The sequence below is a fragment of the Gymnogyps californianus genome, chromosome 18 (assembly GCF_018139145.2).
Source record: "Gymnogyps californianus isolate 813 chromosome 18, ASM1813914v2, whole genome shotgun sequence".
Taxonomy (NCBI): domain Eukaryota; kingdom Metazoa; phylum Chordata; class Aves; order Accipitriformes; family Cathartidae; genus Gymnogyps; species Gymnogyps californianus.
In genome coordinates, this window is record NC_059488.1 from 9,072,747 (window position 1) to 9,089,618 (window position 16,872).

Below are 16,872 nucleotides of genomic sequence, written 5' to 3' on the forward strand. Positions count from 1 at the left end.
CACCTGGTACAACTGTGGGCTTGGGCCTTTGCAGTGACTCCTAATGAGGCATGGACTTTTTTTTTTTTGTTATTTTTGGATGAAATTTAGTTTCTGAGGTCATTTCGGGTGGTCTTCGGTTTTGTTTTTGTTAAAGGAAGGTTTAAAAAAAAAAAAAAAAGGGCGTTGAGAGCTGCAGATGTCAGCGGGTGCTCGCTGGAGGTTATTCCAGGCCAGCGGGCACCTGGCAGGGATGGACGGAGCTGCCCCTTTCAGTGTCTTGAACTGCTCTCTCTTTGCTCTTCCCCCAAGGGCTCAATCGGCTTCCCAGGATTTCCAGGAGCCAACGGAGAGAAGGGCACACGGGTAAGAGCTGGTTTGTCTAGCTGCTTTGCTGAGTTTTTTTTTTTTCCCTCTCCAAAGCAAGGTCCTTGGGCAGGACGTGGGGAATGCTCTGTTGCAGGCAGCTGCAGGGCTGGTGCTCTGGTTGCTTTTGCACGAAGGGCTTGCCCAAAGAGGGTCATCCCACCCGCTCGCATCCCGGGATGAGGTTCCCCAGCGCAGGGAGCGCAGGACCGGCAAGAGGCTCCCGACGCCGGCTGTTAAGAGAGGAGGATGCCAGTAATAGCACAGTCAGCTCTGCAGACAGCAACTTTCCAATTAAACACTGGAAATTCTTCCCTCAAGATATTTTAAGAGATTTCTCTGAACCTGAATCCTTCCCGCGCTGTCAGACTTTGCTCAGGGCATGAAGAGCTTTTTAATTAACAGTAATTATTAGAGATGGGTGAATCTGTTCAGAAGCAGCAAGAACCATCTTTAGCCTAACTTGAGATTCAAAATGCATAGCTGAAAACACTCTCACAAGTTCCTCCTTTTAATAAGCGGAGCTATTCTAAATTCATAAACACCCTTAAAATGTGGGGTGCTCCGTCTTCCAGACTTGTCTCTACCTCTCACCCCACCTCCGCAGACTTTGCTCCCGAGTAGGGATTGTCTAAATACACTGGTGATTTTTTTTATTTTGTGGAGGACATGCTTGAATTATAGGGGATTCAGAGTACAAACATAAAGTCATTTTCTGCACCAGCTCTGATCACAGGGACAAAAAGGGGGAGTGAGGAGAGTGAGTAGAATTAGTTTCCTTTTTACTCTCATTTAAATACAGATTACTTTTAACAGACATGTTTGGTAGGAGCCCAGAAAATATAAATCACTTTGCAGTGCATTAATATCATGCCACTGAAATTTGGTTTATATCCACCCCCCCTTTTTTTTTCTCCACTGAGTAATTTTCATTTCATTCTGAACTACAAATGCGGCATCCTCTCCCCTCCCTCCGCTCCGGCCGGGCAGGAGGAGGGAGGCCGTGAATAAGGCAGCTGCCACGACAGCCTTGAATTCACTGTAGCCCTATAATTACCACTCGCCTTACCAAATATACAGCAATAAAATCCTTGGGCTGGATTTTCAGGTGGTGTAAAGCAGGGCATTGGCACCGCGGCGGGGCAGAGACGTGCTGCTTTGCATCCCCGAGCATCTGCATCCCTCTTGCTCCATCTCCTAATTTTATTCTGGTGGGATGGAAAGCCAGACCGCTGGGATAGGAAACCTTTCAGGGAGCGGAGCAGGTACCAGGAGCTGGTCGTTTATGAGATGGAAAAGAACCCCAAGGGTTAGGCTGGTTGAATTTTGGCAATGTCCAGCCTGAAAGGGATTGAGGGGGAGCAAGTGCGCTGGGAAGGGGCCCAACTTTAGGACCAAGGCAATGATGACAAGAAAACGCAAAATCAGCAGTTTGCTCACTTTTATTCTAGATGAGCCTTGTCCTCCTAGGAGGAGGTAGTGAGGACGCTTATTTACACCCCCTGGTATGCCACACATTTCTTCAGTTTAGGAATTGAAAAGGATTTTTTTTGCATTTCAACCCCAGTCTGGAAGGAGATGGGGCAGCTTCTGTTGTCCTGGCTTGGGAGCTCAGATGCATCTGGGCCAAGACGGGCTCCAGAGCGTGCTGCGGTGGGGCTGGCACCGCCGTCCCGGCAGCCCCCAAACCTCTGGTGTAAAGGAAGGAGGCAGGAATTTGGGGAGAAACGAGGGGGGTTTTTTGTGTGTGGGGAGCAGGGGCAGGGACTGGCACCCTGACCCCTAAGGAGCAGCACAGTGTGGTGCCAGTAGAAATATATTGGTTTATTTTATGGTAAATTTAATTTTTTTTCTTTCGGATGTGTGATTGAACTATTGAACCATTTCTGCCATTTTACACCCAATCCAGCAGCTTGCACTTGTTTTATCAGCATATTTGTATGTGACAGAGAGAGGGGGGAGAGAGAGAAGATTTTAATGGACAAATCTCTCCTTTAGTAAAAGGAGCCCAGCTTGAAAATTTTTTAGGAATAGCAGAAATACTGATTTTTTCAGTAACTGTTTTGGTATCCTTTTTTTTTTTTGCTCCCAAGTATCCGATTTGAAGTGAAAAGCAATTATATACAGAACAATAGACTGAGCTGGGATCACACCATGCCAAACCAAATGGAGACCATCAACTTAAATTAAGCCTTGTTGAGTTAGACTTGATAAATCCCCCTCTGTTTCTCCTGAGACCACTAAATTTAGTATTTTTATGAGCATGTCCACATATAGTCAAGAAAGAGAGTTTCTAAGATTTGCTTCTCCAGTACATTGTGGAGTAACCCAATTTGCAGCTGAAAAAACCAAAAATAATTTGTCTTTTCTTTTTACACGGTATTACTATTATGCTGTTCAGTGCAGTTGTTTATGTGTCCAAAATAATATGAATCACATTTCTCTTACGATCGTCATCATCTAGGAATGGAAATAAGCTTTCGAGCTCATTATTTCAGCAACACAAGTAGTCTTCCCAAGTCCTTAAATAATAATAAAAAAAAGGTGAAAACCGAAGGCAGAAGAGCAGTACCAGCAGATCCTGCCAGCGCGGGCAGCTGAATTCTGGTGCTGGGCTAAAGCTCCCCAAACCTGAAACTGCAGCTTCTGGCTGTTCAGCTGCACAACAGGGCTGGCAAAGTTAAAAAAGGGATTAAAAAAAAAAAAAAAAGGATGTTTGGTGTTTTTGGAGAACTGTGACCTGTTAAATATCACGATAGTTTTGGCGAGCGGCTGCTCGTCGCCGTGCCTGTTCTCACCCAGCTGCCCGGAGGTGAGCTCGGTGGTGAGCTTGCTTGGATGTTTTCAAAACCTGATCATAAAATCAATAGTTAGATGTGAATAAGTGGTCTTATTTCTAGAGCTAATAGGCCTCTGCCATTAGCAGGGGGTAATAGATCTCCCTGCTCGCCCGGTCTGACAGAGCCTGGGGGGTGCGTGGAGGTACCGAAATCCAACCATTTGAGTGCCTAGAAAATAATCTGAATTTAGATGCCTTTCCCTCGGTATCCCTGTTTGAAAAATATAGGTCTGTGTACATTTACAGCGCTATATAAATTCTTCGCAACAGTACACAGTGCTGTATGCATGATTAATGATAGCAATAAGCAGGGGAAAATTTTGCTTAAAAATAGAATAGAAGGAGGAGAGGAGTTTGTGGGGCTACCTGCAGGGAGGCGGCACACGCTCCTCTCCACCTGCTCTGAATTTAGCCTCCCGTAGCGAAAGGAAAACCGGCTGGAGTACTTTAAAATGATTTTTGTAATTAATTAAAAAAAGGTTTGCCAGCAGGGTTTATTAAATGGAGCCGCAGAACAAGGAGGGTTCAGCAGGACTAATTTTAGCAGCTTGAAGAAAGTCGATCGTAAAGTTTTCCAGCTCCTGTTTTATGTTTGCCTGGTTAATGAGCGCCGAGTACGAGAAGGCAAGATTGTGAGATGATGGATTTGGGGCAGAAAATGGCAAGTGATATTTTAAGCATTCTGTGTTCCTTACATAGAAAGCAAGTCTTTCTCTTTCTTCCTTTAACAGATGATTGGTAACAATAGTGGCCTGCAGGTCCAAAGGAAGAAAGTTAAACCTATTGGAATTATTTTGGTAACTTGACACTAGCCAAAATAGTGTTTTCAGGGAGCAAGCTCTAGGCCATTAGTTTTCTTTTAGGCGCAGGGTAATGGAGCTTAACGTGCTGTCAGATTTAGGACCCAGCCATCTCTGTCTTTTTTTTCTGTCAGAATTAATCACAGTCCCCCATTACAGAGAGCTGAGTGCATCTGTCAGATCTCATGAGCCTGCTGCTTTGTCGCTGCTACAAAACAATGTCTTAAATTACTTGTTTAGCACAAAGTTCACGGAGATGAAGAAAGATTTGTAAATATGTGGGGCAGCTTAATTGGCTTGCGTGGCGTAAAATAACTGCTCAGAGCAGGAATCCTGCTCTGCTGCTGTCATTCCTTAAACATTTAACAGCACGGGTCTTGCAACATGTGTCTGCATTGGCGTGAGCCAGCCTGCCCTGCTCCCGGCAGGGGCGAGGACCAGCCCTTCCCCACGTCGGGAGCTGGGTGAAGGGATGAGCAGAGATCAGTGGGAAAAGGAATTACAGGTTTTGGGATGGCAGAGTTGAAGAGTTTTTTTGCTGGCTTTTTAAGAGACTGCATGTTCCGAGTGGGTGGCCTCATCTTTGTGGCGTTTTAAAGGACTCGGGATGCTTTTTCATAAGAGATTCCTTCCCTCAGATGGTAGATGTCATCTGGGCATTGGGATTGCTGTCCAGACCTGCCTGAACGTTATAAATTAAAATAAACACAAGAATCAGGAGATGAAAGTAAACCTGCTGTTGTCCTTTTCATTGCAGATGAGAACTGGAGAGGTTTGGGGAGCAGTTTGTGAGCAGTAGGCTCTGTTGTGGGTTCATCTGCTGCGAGCTCAGCCTGCAATGCTGGCCTCTAACTCCTCTTTGTTTCTTTTTCGTTCCAGGGGACACCTGGCAAACCAGGTCCAAGGGGGCAGCGAGGTCCAACGGTAACGATCCCTTTCTTCTTTCTTGTGCATTCTGAAAGCTTGTTAAGGCCAGGGGAAAGTGGGATCTGGTTTGCGTTCTCACTGGGTAGGATCTGGCCTTCAGCAGTTAAAGCTAAGCAGAGGGGACACAGTGATTTGGGGCTGGGTCTCACCAGTGAACATGGTTTAAAAGTCATCAGACCGCCAGTGGCAGTGCTGAAGGCTCCTGTTGTCCCCGTGCTGCTGGTGGGACGGCTTGTTGACCCGGTGCAACTCAGGTGCTTGGGTGCTTTGCCTGATCACCGTGTAGTGCTGTGGGTAGCAAGAAGGGCTAAAATGTCATCTTTTGTGTCTTTTTAAGGGTCCACGTGGGGAAAGAGGCCCTAGGGGAAGCACTGGGAAACCCGGCCCAAAGGTAAGGTTTCGGGGAGCCTATTGGAATTGTCCTAAAAAGTGGTGGTATAAGAGACCGTCTGGTTTATTGCCCTCCACTTCTCTTATCTCCTGATCTTCGTTGCTCTGCCAAATGGCTCATAACCCACCCGTAAAGTATATGCACAGGTCCTAAAAATGTGTTGGCCCACGTTTCAGCAGGATATCAAGTGCATGCACGAATTAAGAGCCGTTGTAACCAAAAGGGGAGGGAGCACCCCCATGTCAGGGACCAGAACAACCCTACGATCCACTGACGCTTCTGCTAAGCCCTGTTTTTTGGTGTTTAAGTAGCATTTGAACCACCTTAGAGGTCTTAGGCTGTGCCATGGGCGAAGGGGTACGTATTGCTGCTGGGCTCGGAACCTTGCACCTTGCCGAGCCACTTTGCATGCACACTGTTGGCCCACGATTGGTCCCTGGGCAAAATAAGTATTTTTCTGCCAGCCAATCTGGAGGCACACTCAGCTCCAGAACCTGCTGCAGAGACCGATTAAGTGACCATCAATTGCCGGGCATGATGGAAGCAAAGCTTTTGTAGTGAGACGTTGTCACAACCGTGCTGCCGGCTTTAAAAATAAATGTCTTGGCTTTGTGTCGGCATGAATTTTTGATAAATACCTCGTCTTTGCGGCGGCATTTATCTCTCAGAGGGAGGCCATTATCTGGTGGAAATATCCTGAGCTCACTGACGTTATCTTTCCTGTATTTTTATTAAGCAATGTGGGGGGAACGAGCAGCTGCTCGTTTGTCACTGGATGCTGCTCCTGATACGGAATTATTAATAGAGAGGGGCCGGGGGAGCTGGTGGGGTGTGGTATCACCGTGGGCTTGGTGCCATTTGAAGTCTTTGTGCAAAGCAGCTGCAATGGTGATATGTGTATTTTTAATGGCGTGTTGTTTTGTTTATTTGTAAAAGGGCAACTCTGGTGGTGATGGCCCCCCTGGTCCTCCTGGCGAAAGGGTAAGGCAAGGCGGTGGGGCTAAAGCAGGGCTCAATCCAAGCCCGTTAGTTTAACACGGCAGACGAGGCGGGTTTGCAGGGCTGAGATGGTGCTGAGGGTTTTTTTGCAGTGAGCATCGTACCAAGTACCCTGTAAGCAGAGAGGGGTGGGCAGCTCACGGGAGCCAGGATGCAGCTTAGCATACCTCGGTCAGCAAACGGGAAAAATCTGTTTAGAAATACGAGGTGAAACGCGCTTGTGTGGAGAGAGGTCTCGCAAGTCACCTACAGCCCTTAGGTCCTTTCTGAGCTCTCCGAGGAAGGCTCAAGTGGGACCTTGGGTGTCCTGTGTAAGCATCGCTCCATGGGAAAAGGGAAAAGTCACCCGTGGGTTTTGTGCAGGCAGCCAGAGCCTGTTTTTCTGGAGGAGGTGGTCCTCTAGGACCACATGCTGCTTTCCCTATATTATAGCACACTAGGTGGAAAATACTGAAACAATAGGACTTTCATGATTTTTTTTGCCTCAAATTCTGCTTTTTTTTTTTTTCCTGGGTTTTGTTTTGTTTGTAAATTTTTTACAAAATTGCCCAGGGAGGAAATATATGAAATTGGTCGCTGCTTTGCATCTGCTGGTTGTGACCGCAGGGGCGAGGGGGGAGCTGCTGCTGACACCGCTCCGGGGAAGCAGCGCTCTGAAGAGCAGCAGCTGCCTTGCAGCACCAGCCCCAAAGCCACTGGGCTCTCTTCTTTTTCATTCCTGCGTGAGCCGGTAGCTCCCAGGTTGCTCTCACTTGAGCTGGGATGGGAAAAGACCTATTTTTCATGGCACTGGGAGGGAAGGGCACAAAGTGGTTGATAGCCCTCTTCATGTTTGCAGTGCTTTTTGCAGCTGGACAGGCCACTCGGTTAAACATGGCCAGTGGTTCTTATCTCTCCATGCATTTTTTTTTTTTTTTCAAGGAGTGGCCCCGTGCAGCTGCATCTTGCACTTTGGGGTAGAATTAGCTGGCTTTCCACATCGTTGTGCTCATCTGCTGTTCATACAGAGCTAGTATTTCATCGTAAAGCATTATAGGTTCCTTAACCATGTTTTTCTGGCTTGTTTTGCATCCCAGGGACCACCAGGGCCTCAAGGACCGACTGGATTTCCAGGACCAAAAGGCCCCCCTGTAAGTAACTCTCTCTCTAGAACATGCAAGGAAATACATAAAGTCTTTTCTATCCAGCTGTGATTGCCTGTGCCAACTCAGTCTTAGCTGCTTCTCTGACAAGCGGTGACGTACCCAATAAAAGGCATTACTGAGACATCGTGATAATAACCCGACGGTTTAAGATTTTAAATAGCCAAGTAAATTGCGGCTGATTATAAATGTTCATTTCCTAATGACTCAGTATTGCTAGGATCTTTCATGGTTGCTCTGTTCTTTATTTTTCCCTCTGTGTACTGGGAGGACGGCACAACAGAGTAACTCTTCTGTCTCTGCAATTATTATACACTGGTGGGGGACCTCAGAAACCTTTTTGGAGTGATTTCCTTCCCTGTGGTGAACGGCTCGCTCCCGCTCTGGACCTGTAAGATAAATCTTTCCTTTGGGAGATGTGTGGGAAAGGGCCATATCTTTTAGGGTTCTGAGCACCCCCGTTTCACTGTAAAATGGATGGGAACTAATGCAAGGAGGCAAGCAGGTTTGATTCAGTCCTTATCACAGTTTTACTACTGAGCACTTAGTGATGTTCCTTCTCACCCTGGTTTTCTGCTGTAGGGTCCTCCTGGGAAGGATGGATTGCCTGGTCACCCTGGACAGAGAGGAGAAACCGTAAGTAGCCAAAAATCTTGGGCAGATCGTTAGTCCTGAGTCTCGTCTTGCCGGTTGGTTTTTCTAAACCCTTCTGTGCAGCTGGGGAGATGTGGCCACACGTTTGGTTTCCCTGAAGGTCTGTGTCTCTCCAGCTGCACGGGATGGTCTATGGGAAGCAACCCTCTTCTGAGCAGGACGGGTCGGTCTAATGATGACTAATGTGGAGGTTGTGCACCAACTCCTCTCTCTCTGTCCCTTTAGTAGATTGTGGAGGTCAACATGTGCATGATGCCACGGAGAAAATAGGAATGGAGAGATGTAGTGATGCTGATGATCGGCATCAGAGGCAGTTGGGTTTCTGCCGTGACGGGTGCTGCAGAGGCAGCTCCTCACGAGGTGGGAGGATGTTGGCTGGGGCTGAGGCTGGGTGAGCACCAGCACTTGGTGTGGCGCTTGCTTTCGTGAGGTGGAGAAGCAGCTGGGGGGTGATTTCTGAGCAGCCCTTGCAGATGGGCTCTGTACCCCAAGGACTCGCCAAAGCGCTCATCCCTTTGGCCCCCCAAGGGGGAAGGCTGTGCCTCTGCTCTCTGGAGCGTTATGGGTCACCTCTGTGCTTTCTTTCCCCCTCCATCCTTCGGAGATGTGCAGGTTTTACGCCTCTCTGTTCCAGAGACATAACTCTAGGGCTGTGATAGCAGAGCTTTTTCACGCGAGACAGGCTCCATCCTTTGCAAGCTCAGCTTTCTGCACCCAGCTGCATTAGGTCAGGGGCATTTTATTTTCTCTGGAACCTGCAATGGGGAGAAAGAGTTTCACTTCTTGATGCACCATCTTGGAATTGTTGCACAGCAGAAAAGAGTTACAGCCCAGTTTTGGCAGTGCTTGTTTTGAGAGGAAGGCAATTCCTGGCCAAGATGAGGGGTGCAGTGGTTTTGCTCTAGTTTTTCTGTCCACGCCGGTTACTGCAGTACGCTCGTGTATCAGCCGCTACCTTAGCACGCGAGTAAGAAGGACATCGCTGCTGATGCTGCCTTTTAGCCAAAGCTATGCACAAGGGCCTCACCAAGTTTTGCTTAAGCCCTCTCCAGCAATAATCCCTTGCTGCAACCCAGGGAGCAGCTCCTGGCAGTTTAGGTACCTCGCCGTATTGTACACATACTGCTTTGTCCACTTTAAAAGGTTTTGTTGCACAGATGTAATCATTGTTTCTCACCAAAGGAGAACGATGAGGCATGTGGAAGGTATGATACCCTGGCTGTCGTGCATCTTTGGTGGTCCGTTTTCTGTACCTTTTTTTGCTTGAAGGATACCCTAAGCAAATATGACCCTTCTGCCATGTATTCCTCTGCATGCAGTAATTAGTATCTTTGTTTGGCATTTTGGGGGATGTTTATTCTTTTTCCTTGGCTGTTAACAATCCAGCTCATTCGCTGTTGTTGGTATGTCCCTCTCCCCAATACTGCATGCTGCATGTTAGCAGATAGACTCTCTGTTCTATGTTTATTTTACAGGAAAAAAACCCAACCAACTTCCTCTACTCAGCTTTGCATTTTTCTCCACTGCCTTTCCTAGCAAATGAGCATTAAAAAGGCTTTGCACATTATGCATCTTTTCCCCTCAACTTCTCACACAACAATTTAATTAACTTGCCTGGCATTTGCTAAGCAAGGCAATGCAAATACTGCTCAGCGCAACACCGGATATTTATTTACACTCCATAAGACTGACTTTAAGGCAATGGCTGTGGTATTTTTAAACACACAATCCTCGGGTCAGGATTAACTTAAAGGTGAAGAGAAGAGTTTTCACCTGCCGGAGCCTGGCTGTGACATTTAGTCTTCCTTCATTGAGTTATCTATAACATCCAGGACACCTACATTCAAATTGGAAGAAGCAGGAAAAACTTTGCTTGCGTCCGCTGTTAGCAACTTTTGAGACTGGAATAAAGCATCAAACTCCAAGTCTGCATGAATATGAATGGAGAATGGGCTTTCAATTATTTGGGGTCTGAAAGTACTCCCTAATAGCTTTCTTCAGTCATTGCAGCAGTAGCTTGCCTATCACAGGCAAATCCTTCCAGAAAACAAAAACTCTGTTAATCTGTGCCACGAACAAGCTTGCAAAGATCGCTTTCCCCTGCATCCCTTGGGGTGCACGCAGACATGTGCAGACCCAGGTAGCAGAAGTCCCTTTTTTGTCCCCCGTTCCTGACACAGTGCCAAAAAGTGAGGAGAGAAACATAAAAACAAATTAAATGCTATTTCCACACCAGTAGCCTTGTCAGTGCACTCTGTACGTTCATGCAAGAAAACCTGGACTTGAAATCTGTGTGTCAAATATGTCCCTTTATTTTACTTTTCATTTAGTAGCAAATAGGCACACTGAAGGATACTGAAATATTTGGTCATATTAGATTTACAAAGCTTGGATCTAAAAAACGCATGAAAAATTCTAAAAACCCTGTGCCCAAGGCTCAAACAGGATAAAAGGAAACCCCTTTCTTCAGATTAATAGGAAAAGTCCTGCACAGAAATGGCTGAAATCCTTTTCTCTGATAAGAGTTCAAATTGTACATTCATTTCACAGAGATGTTTTGCCATTTCCGTATCAATGACAGGATATTTTCTGTGATCTGCAGACAGCTAGAATAGCATTGAGTAGTTTTTTTAGCATGACACATTACCGTTGGCTTGGGATTTATCTGATCCTCTTTTGTGGCAATGAGAAAATAGTCTGTGTGCCCTAAATGACATTTCTCAAGCTTGTCAGCATGCTATAGTAAGAATGATAATTAATGTGCTTTTTAAAGAGTGGCTTAGGAGAGCGAAACAATTGCGGTGGTGATAGTTCGTTATTGTCACTCTTCAAAATGTCCTTATAAGTAGCTGTCATGGAGATTTCGCTACTCATCAGCATTTGGAGAGAAACACATTTGTGATTTCTTTCAACAGATGTTGATGAAGGAAATAAAGCTTCGCTCAGCCCCCAAGGCTGGTGGGTTGTGGGCTCCAGCGGGGCTGGAGATTGACGCTGCCGGTGCCAAAAGTGGAAGACACTCACCCAGCCTCCGAGCTCCTGGGAGCTAAGCCTAAAACAGAGCTAAGCCTAAACCAGTATCAGAACGGGGAGCAGGAGAAGAGAAATGGCTTTTAAGAATTGCTTAGCATGAAGAAACTCGCGCTGACTTTTTAACAGCCATTTCTTCTATAGGTTTTATGAGTGTAGCAGATTTTTTTTATATATATGGCCAGTCCTTCAGCCAAACCACAGTAGCTCCATCAAAACAGCAGAGCTGAGCTTTGAGAATCCCTTTTTCTTCCTCTGTTTCACCCCTGTATAAATGTACAAGGACATATTTTCCACCTTCTGTTTGATTTCTTGTTTCTTTTGTCTTCGGGTGTCCATCCGTTCCTGGTCAGTAGTTTCACCAGAGGAGGAGCAGTCGGGTGGCAGTCTGTGACCCTTGCTGGAGTCCTCCGTGGCAGAAGTGTCATCTCTCTCTTTTACCTTTCTCTAACAGGGTTTCCAAGGCAAGACCGGGCCTCCAGGACCCCCGGTGTCGTAGGCCCTCAGGTAAGAAACAAATGCTCATGCTTGCACCAGCCTTCTGCAGCTCATCTTCCCCAGTTTGGCACAGCGGCCTCTCACAGCTCTGATGGTTCAGCTGGAGCTGCTGGGACCACAGGTTAAACAGCACAGAGACTCCTCTTCCAGGGAAGGCAAAGTCATGTCAAAGCAAGCTTGATGGCTTTGAAATTCTTGGCCAGGGTGTGAAATACCCCAGTGGGTCCCAGCCCACCTTGTCAGGGCGTTAGGATGGCATTTAGACAACGTGCCTGAAGGCTGCTGTAAATAAGGTGGCTCCTGTGAACTTAACAGCGCTACCTTGGTGTAAAATTGGTGTAGAGTGAGAGAGAGAGACCAGCTACACACAACCTGACCAAAAGACCTTAAGCAACGGGAGAGTTAAATGTGATCTCAAAGGGCTGTACGGCTGCTGGGGCGTTGAGGGCAGTGTAAGTGTGATGCAAGAGTGCTCTTACGTGCTGTTATGAAGAAATGGATCCCTCTTTAATATAAAGTGCTGCTAGATTCTGTCAGAGTTGGGCTATTTTTCTTTTAGTCAAACTGAACTCTGTGCAATCTGGAAATAGTAACTGCACAACCAGAATTTGTACCCCTTAAGTGCAGGCATGCAAGGCTTGTGGATCAGTTTTGTAGGCAGTCCTAGACGAGTAGGACTGGCTTTGGGTTGAGTCTTTTTTCCTGAACTGCTGGGGATATTGCTCTTTTATTAGAAAGTAGTTAATTTGTTCTCTTTAATGGTAACGTAAAGTCCCTGATTTGTAAATTCCCTGATTAGGGGCAATTCCCTGACTGTGTCTGTCTTCTCAAGTGCACATTAGGTTCTATGGCAATTTTATTTGGCTCTGCTGCGCATAGTTAGCGTGATCTGTGGCTGCTGAGCAATTGCAATGTTATCGTTCTGCTTACAAAGTGGCACCCTGCAGCGTGACATGAATTACAACCCCCGTCCCAGCGGACACCAGCGTGCAGGGACGTTACAGTCTTGTGCATATGGCTTTTGTCCCCCTCCAAAACGGGCCACTTGGGAACCTCCTGCACTGGGCCTTATGTTACACTCATCACCATTAGTGCCCACGTACAGCACAGAGGCAATCAGTAATTGCCGTGTAGTACAAGCCTAATCCATTATTTATGCCCCATATAAGGAAGAATCAGCATGATTGTAGAGTACTTGGGAAGTTTTCAATTAAAAAAAAAAAAAACCCTAAGCATAATAGTTGTAGTAATAGTATCTCATTTATGTGAACGCTTTCATTCCAGAGGTTCCCCTAATCTGTGAAGTGCAGTGTTGCCCACTTCCAAAACAAGGTCCCGTTAGATGCCAAAGGAGGCATCTCTCCAGGGATTCCTGGTGGCACTGCAGGGGACAGCTAAGGGAAGGAGCATCTTCCATCCTATTGCAACCTAAAGGACTAAACTGATAGCCTGCACCTCTTCATTTATTGGTTGTTCTGCTGATACCCAACACCTTTTCCCGATCTCTGTTTCTTCAGGGTCCGACTGGTGAGACGGGGCCAATGGGTGAGCGGGGACATCCAGGCCCTCCGGGTCCCCCAGGTGAACAAGGTCTTCCTGGCCTCACTGGAAAAGAAGGGACCAAGGTAGGGACTAGCAGCCTATTGAGTTCACCCTTCTTGCAAGCCTGGATGCCTGCGTCTCTCCCAGAGATGGAGAGGGATGATTCAGAAAAGACATGATGCTTCGCAGTGTCTCATCACAACTTGAGCCCAGAGAGAGGAGCCTGGGTCTCTATGGAGTCTGCAGATCTTCAGCTCTTTATCACTGTCATTGCAGGGGGACCCTGGTCCTGCCGGCCTCCCAGGGAAGGATGGTCCCCCCGGCTTGCGAGGCTTCCCGGGAGAGAGAGGTCTCCCTGGCCCCATTGTGAGTAGATGCTGTCCCCGGTCCTTCCAGCGGGAAGGATGCCCAGGCGGTGCAGCACCCACCTCCCAAAATGACTTTGTTTTCCTCCTTCCAGGGTGCTCCAGGGCTGAAAGGCAACGAAGGTCCCCCAGGCCCCCCAGGTCCAGCAGTGAGTATCCTTGCCCTTGCAGGCACCACCTAACGCATTTACAAGCTTGACAAGCCAAAACGGAGGGTTAGTCACAGCTCAGTGCTTTATCCGTTATTTCCTTTGCACTAACGACTTGCTGGATATAGCTTTATTTTACAAGACACGCATGTAATAGCTCAGTCATTTTGTGGTGTCAGCTATGAACATATGTGACAAGCTGAGGGAACTGGAAGGATTCAGGACATGGAGAATTTTGCTTCTAAGTCACCTACTTTCCCTCTGAAAGTTGTCCCCACTTGAGATTCATGCTCAGTGCAGCCCTCCTGGAAGAAAATATTCATCACCCAACCCTCCTTGCTGCATTGCCCATGAAATGGCTCATGCTCTTGTTCCAAGCTGATACTGTGCCCCCAGGAACTGAGCTCCCTGCACCACCCAGAGGAGAACCCAGCCCTGCCAGGGATTTTAATTAATAAAAGATCTGCAGGACCCCGTAGGCTGATGGTACCAAGTCATCACATGGCAGTCACCCCATCAGATGTGCTCGCTTACTGACAATGCGTTTGCAGCATCCTACTGCTGGATTTCTTTCTTTCTGTATATAGATGAAGCTAAATACTCCAGTTAATGCTTTGTTCCTTCTTCTCTGAACAGGGCTCTCCCGGTGAGCGTGGTCCCGCGGGATCAGCCGGCCCGATAGGCTTGCCAGGGCGACCTGGCCCCCAGGGACCTCCGGGACCCGCAGGTGAAAAGGGAGCCCCAGTAAGTACCAGTATAAAGATTAACAGCTGTGGGTCAAATAGAAATGTGTGCAGTAGGAAGCTGAGCATGGAGACATTCCCTGGGGTAGGTGTATAAAAGATTTAAAAAAAAAAAAAAAAAAGAAGGAATTCAATTAGAAAGGAATTCTCTCATCTTGGGTGCATCAAACCACTGAACATTAGCTGCTCAACTGCCTGGTTTGTGACATCCGTGCTATCAAAAATGGATACGATCCCAGGGACCGAAATGTCTTCAGGCAATGAGGAGGGATGAGGACTGAACAGGTGAAATGACAGCCTGTGTGACCTCCTAGTGACAAACAGCCAAAGGACAGGCCTCTGGGCAGAGATGTGAGCCAACCCCATCGCTGCTTACAGGGGTGCAACGGCAGCTGCAGCTTCCACTGAGCCCAAATAAATCCTTACCCTCATTCTGCCCCGGCCGAGGGACCCACATGAAGGAGCTGCAGAGGTTTCTGTTCCGCTTCCCGGGATGCCGCGTGCTGCTGCAGCAGCATCGGTGTTCCCAGGCATCCCGCTGGCACCCGTGGAAAGAGCTGCTCTCGGCAGGAGCCCGAGCAGAGCGCGGCTGAGTCCTGCCATATGGTCCCTCTCCTGAGTGCTCACCAGCCAGCCCGCGCACACTCTCACGTCTTTCGCTCCCCAGGCACGCGCGTGAAATGTCACGTGCGGGCAGGAGAGAGTGGGCTGGGATGACTATTTCTGTCCCCGAAAAGCACAGCACTGTGACAGTCCTGAGGAGGAAGGCTGTGCCTCTAATTCACGCCCAAATGGTTTTGCAGGGACTTTTGTGTTGCCTGCCTCAAACTTAAGCTCAGCTTCAGACCTAGCAAAATGAGCAAATGCTGGCATCGGTGATTTCAGACTACATGAGGACACTTACAGTGATTGATTGTTGTTATCAAAAGTGTTTAACAGCCACTGTATTCCACATTTGCTGGCTTATTAGAAACTCCAGTAGCTAGTCCAGAGGCGAGAATTTCCTGGTGAATCAGCTTTATGAACATCTGTCCTGCCAAGTACCTAGATGATGTATCAGTGGATAGATGAATAGGCAATTTATGTGGCATCTAATTATTCAGAAGAGAGCACCCAGGATTCAGATGCGATTCAATTATGTACGAGGACACTGAAAAATATTCACTGTTCGGTTCCTATAAACAAACAAAATTTGATTAAAGGCTCCAGGTCTGAGGAATACGAGTAGATGTTTAAGCAGCAGGCCAGCAGAGATTGCTTTCTTCACTTCAGGTGTTTTCCTTTGTCCAGAAGTTCAGGAGGGAGCTCGGGGCCTCCTGAGAAACCCCCATTAGTTGGGGATCAGCCAGGGAGGGAGCAGGCAGCGAGTGCTGGGGCAGCCAGGACCAGAATCAGTAAAAACTGGCTTGTGGGAATAAAAATTAGCTGGGGTCTTGTTTGTCACCAGAGAGAGATGGCAGAGGGTTCAGATTAAATCTGTTTATATTGCTATAGCAGTGAAATTGCAGCTGTGATCTGGGTATTCACCATTTAGATCTGTTTGTTCTTTCTTTATCTCTCGAGATAGAAATTTTGTCTTGTTTCAGACAGCGACCACAGAGAGCCTGATGAAATATCAGCTGGAAACTGGTTTTGCTATACATGCCCATATAGTCAGGGGTTATTAGCAGCTGAATAAAATGTTAATGGGATGTCAGTGGGTGGGTTGGAGGGTGGAGGAGAGCTCTGTGTGACCTGCCTGCTTGTTCTGCTTCCAGGGCGAGAAGGGTCCTCAAGGACCGGCTGGCCGGGATGGCATCCAGGGCCCGGTGGGACTGCCAGGTCCAGCAGGTCCTGTCGGCCCCCCTGGAGAGGATGGAGACAAGGTGGGAGCAGCTCCCTGCTGCACAGGGTCACTCTGGGAAGGAACTGGGCAATGTGCCCTACTGCCACCACGCTGCTTCCACCTCATCGGGTTGGATGTGCTGCTGGTTGTAACACGAGGATATTTTATGGTGCTTGCAATCCTGCGAGATCAGCAGCGTCCGACCTGGGGAGCAGCAGGCAAACTGGGCTGTGTGTGCTCTGCCAGCCAAACCGCTTGCTGAAATCCAGTTAGCCTCCCCCAAAGCCTGTAGCAGGTGGCCTGCCCGCGGGTGCCTGGCCTTTCCAAATTAATTACCTTTCCCCACTCTCATTAAGCCCCTCTGGACTGGAGGATTCTTGGAAAATGTTAGCTGGGACGAATCACTCATCGCTGCTAACAAGGTCTGCAAAATGATGTTTCTTGCATCACATGGCAGCTAAGGAAAGTTTTAGGATGTAAAAGGGTTTGGTTACACTTGGAGTGGTCAAATCTCTGGCCGTTTTCAGAATATTCTGGGGTATTTCTGTGGGAATTGGCATCTTTGGGATGAGGGTGCAGACACACAGGACTATTGCTTGAATGTTGAGATATGGAAGTGGTAA

General features: G+C 47.6%; 1 protein-coding gene across 1 annotated transcript in view; it reads left to right on the forward strand.

Annotated features, from left to right (window-relative positions):
• The window catches only part of COL5A1 (collagen type V alpha 1 chain), a 181,551-nt gene that overhangs the window by 142,437 nt on the left and 22,242 nt on the right, over positions 1 to 16,872 (forward strand). The window contains 13 exon segments of the mRNA XM_050907940.1: positions 292 to 345; positions 4,864 to 4,908; positions 5,249 to 5,302; positions 6,239 to 6,283; positions 7,378 to 7,431; positions 8,026 to 8,079; positions 11,582 to 11,615; positions 11,618 to 11,634; positions 13,143 to 13,250; positions 13,444 to 13,533; positions 13,628 to 13,681; positions 14,318 to 14,425; positions 16,182 to 16,289. Coding sequence (XP_050763897.1) covers positions 292 to 345; positions 4,864 to 4,908; positions 5,249 to 5,302; positions 6,239 to 6,283; positions 7,378 to 7,431; positions 8,026 to 8,079; positions 11,582 to 11,615; positions 11,618 to 11,634; positions 13,143 to 13,250; positions 13,444 to 13,533; positions 13,628 to 13,681; positions 14,318 to 14,425; positions 16,182 to 16,289 — 825 coding nt within the window.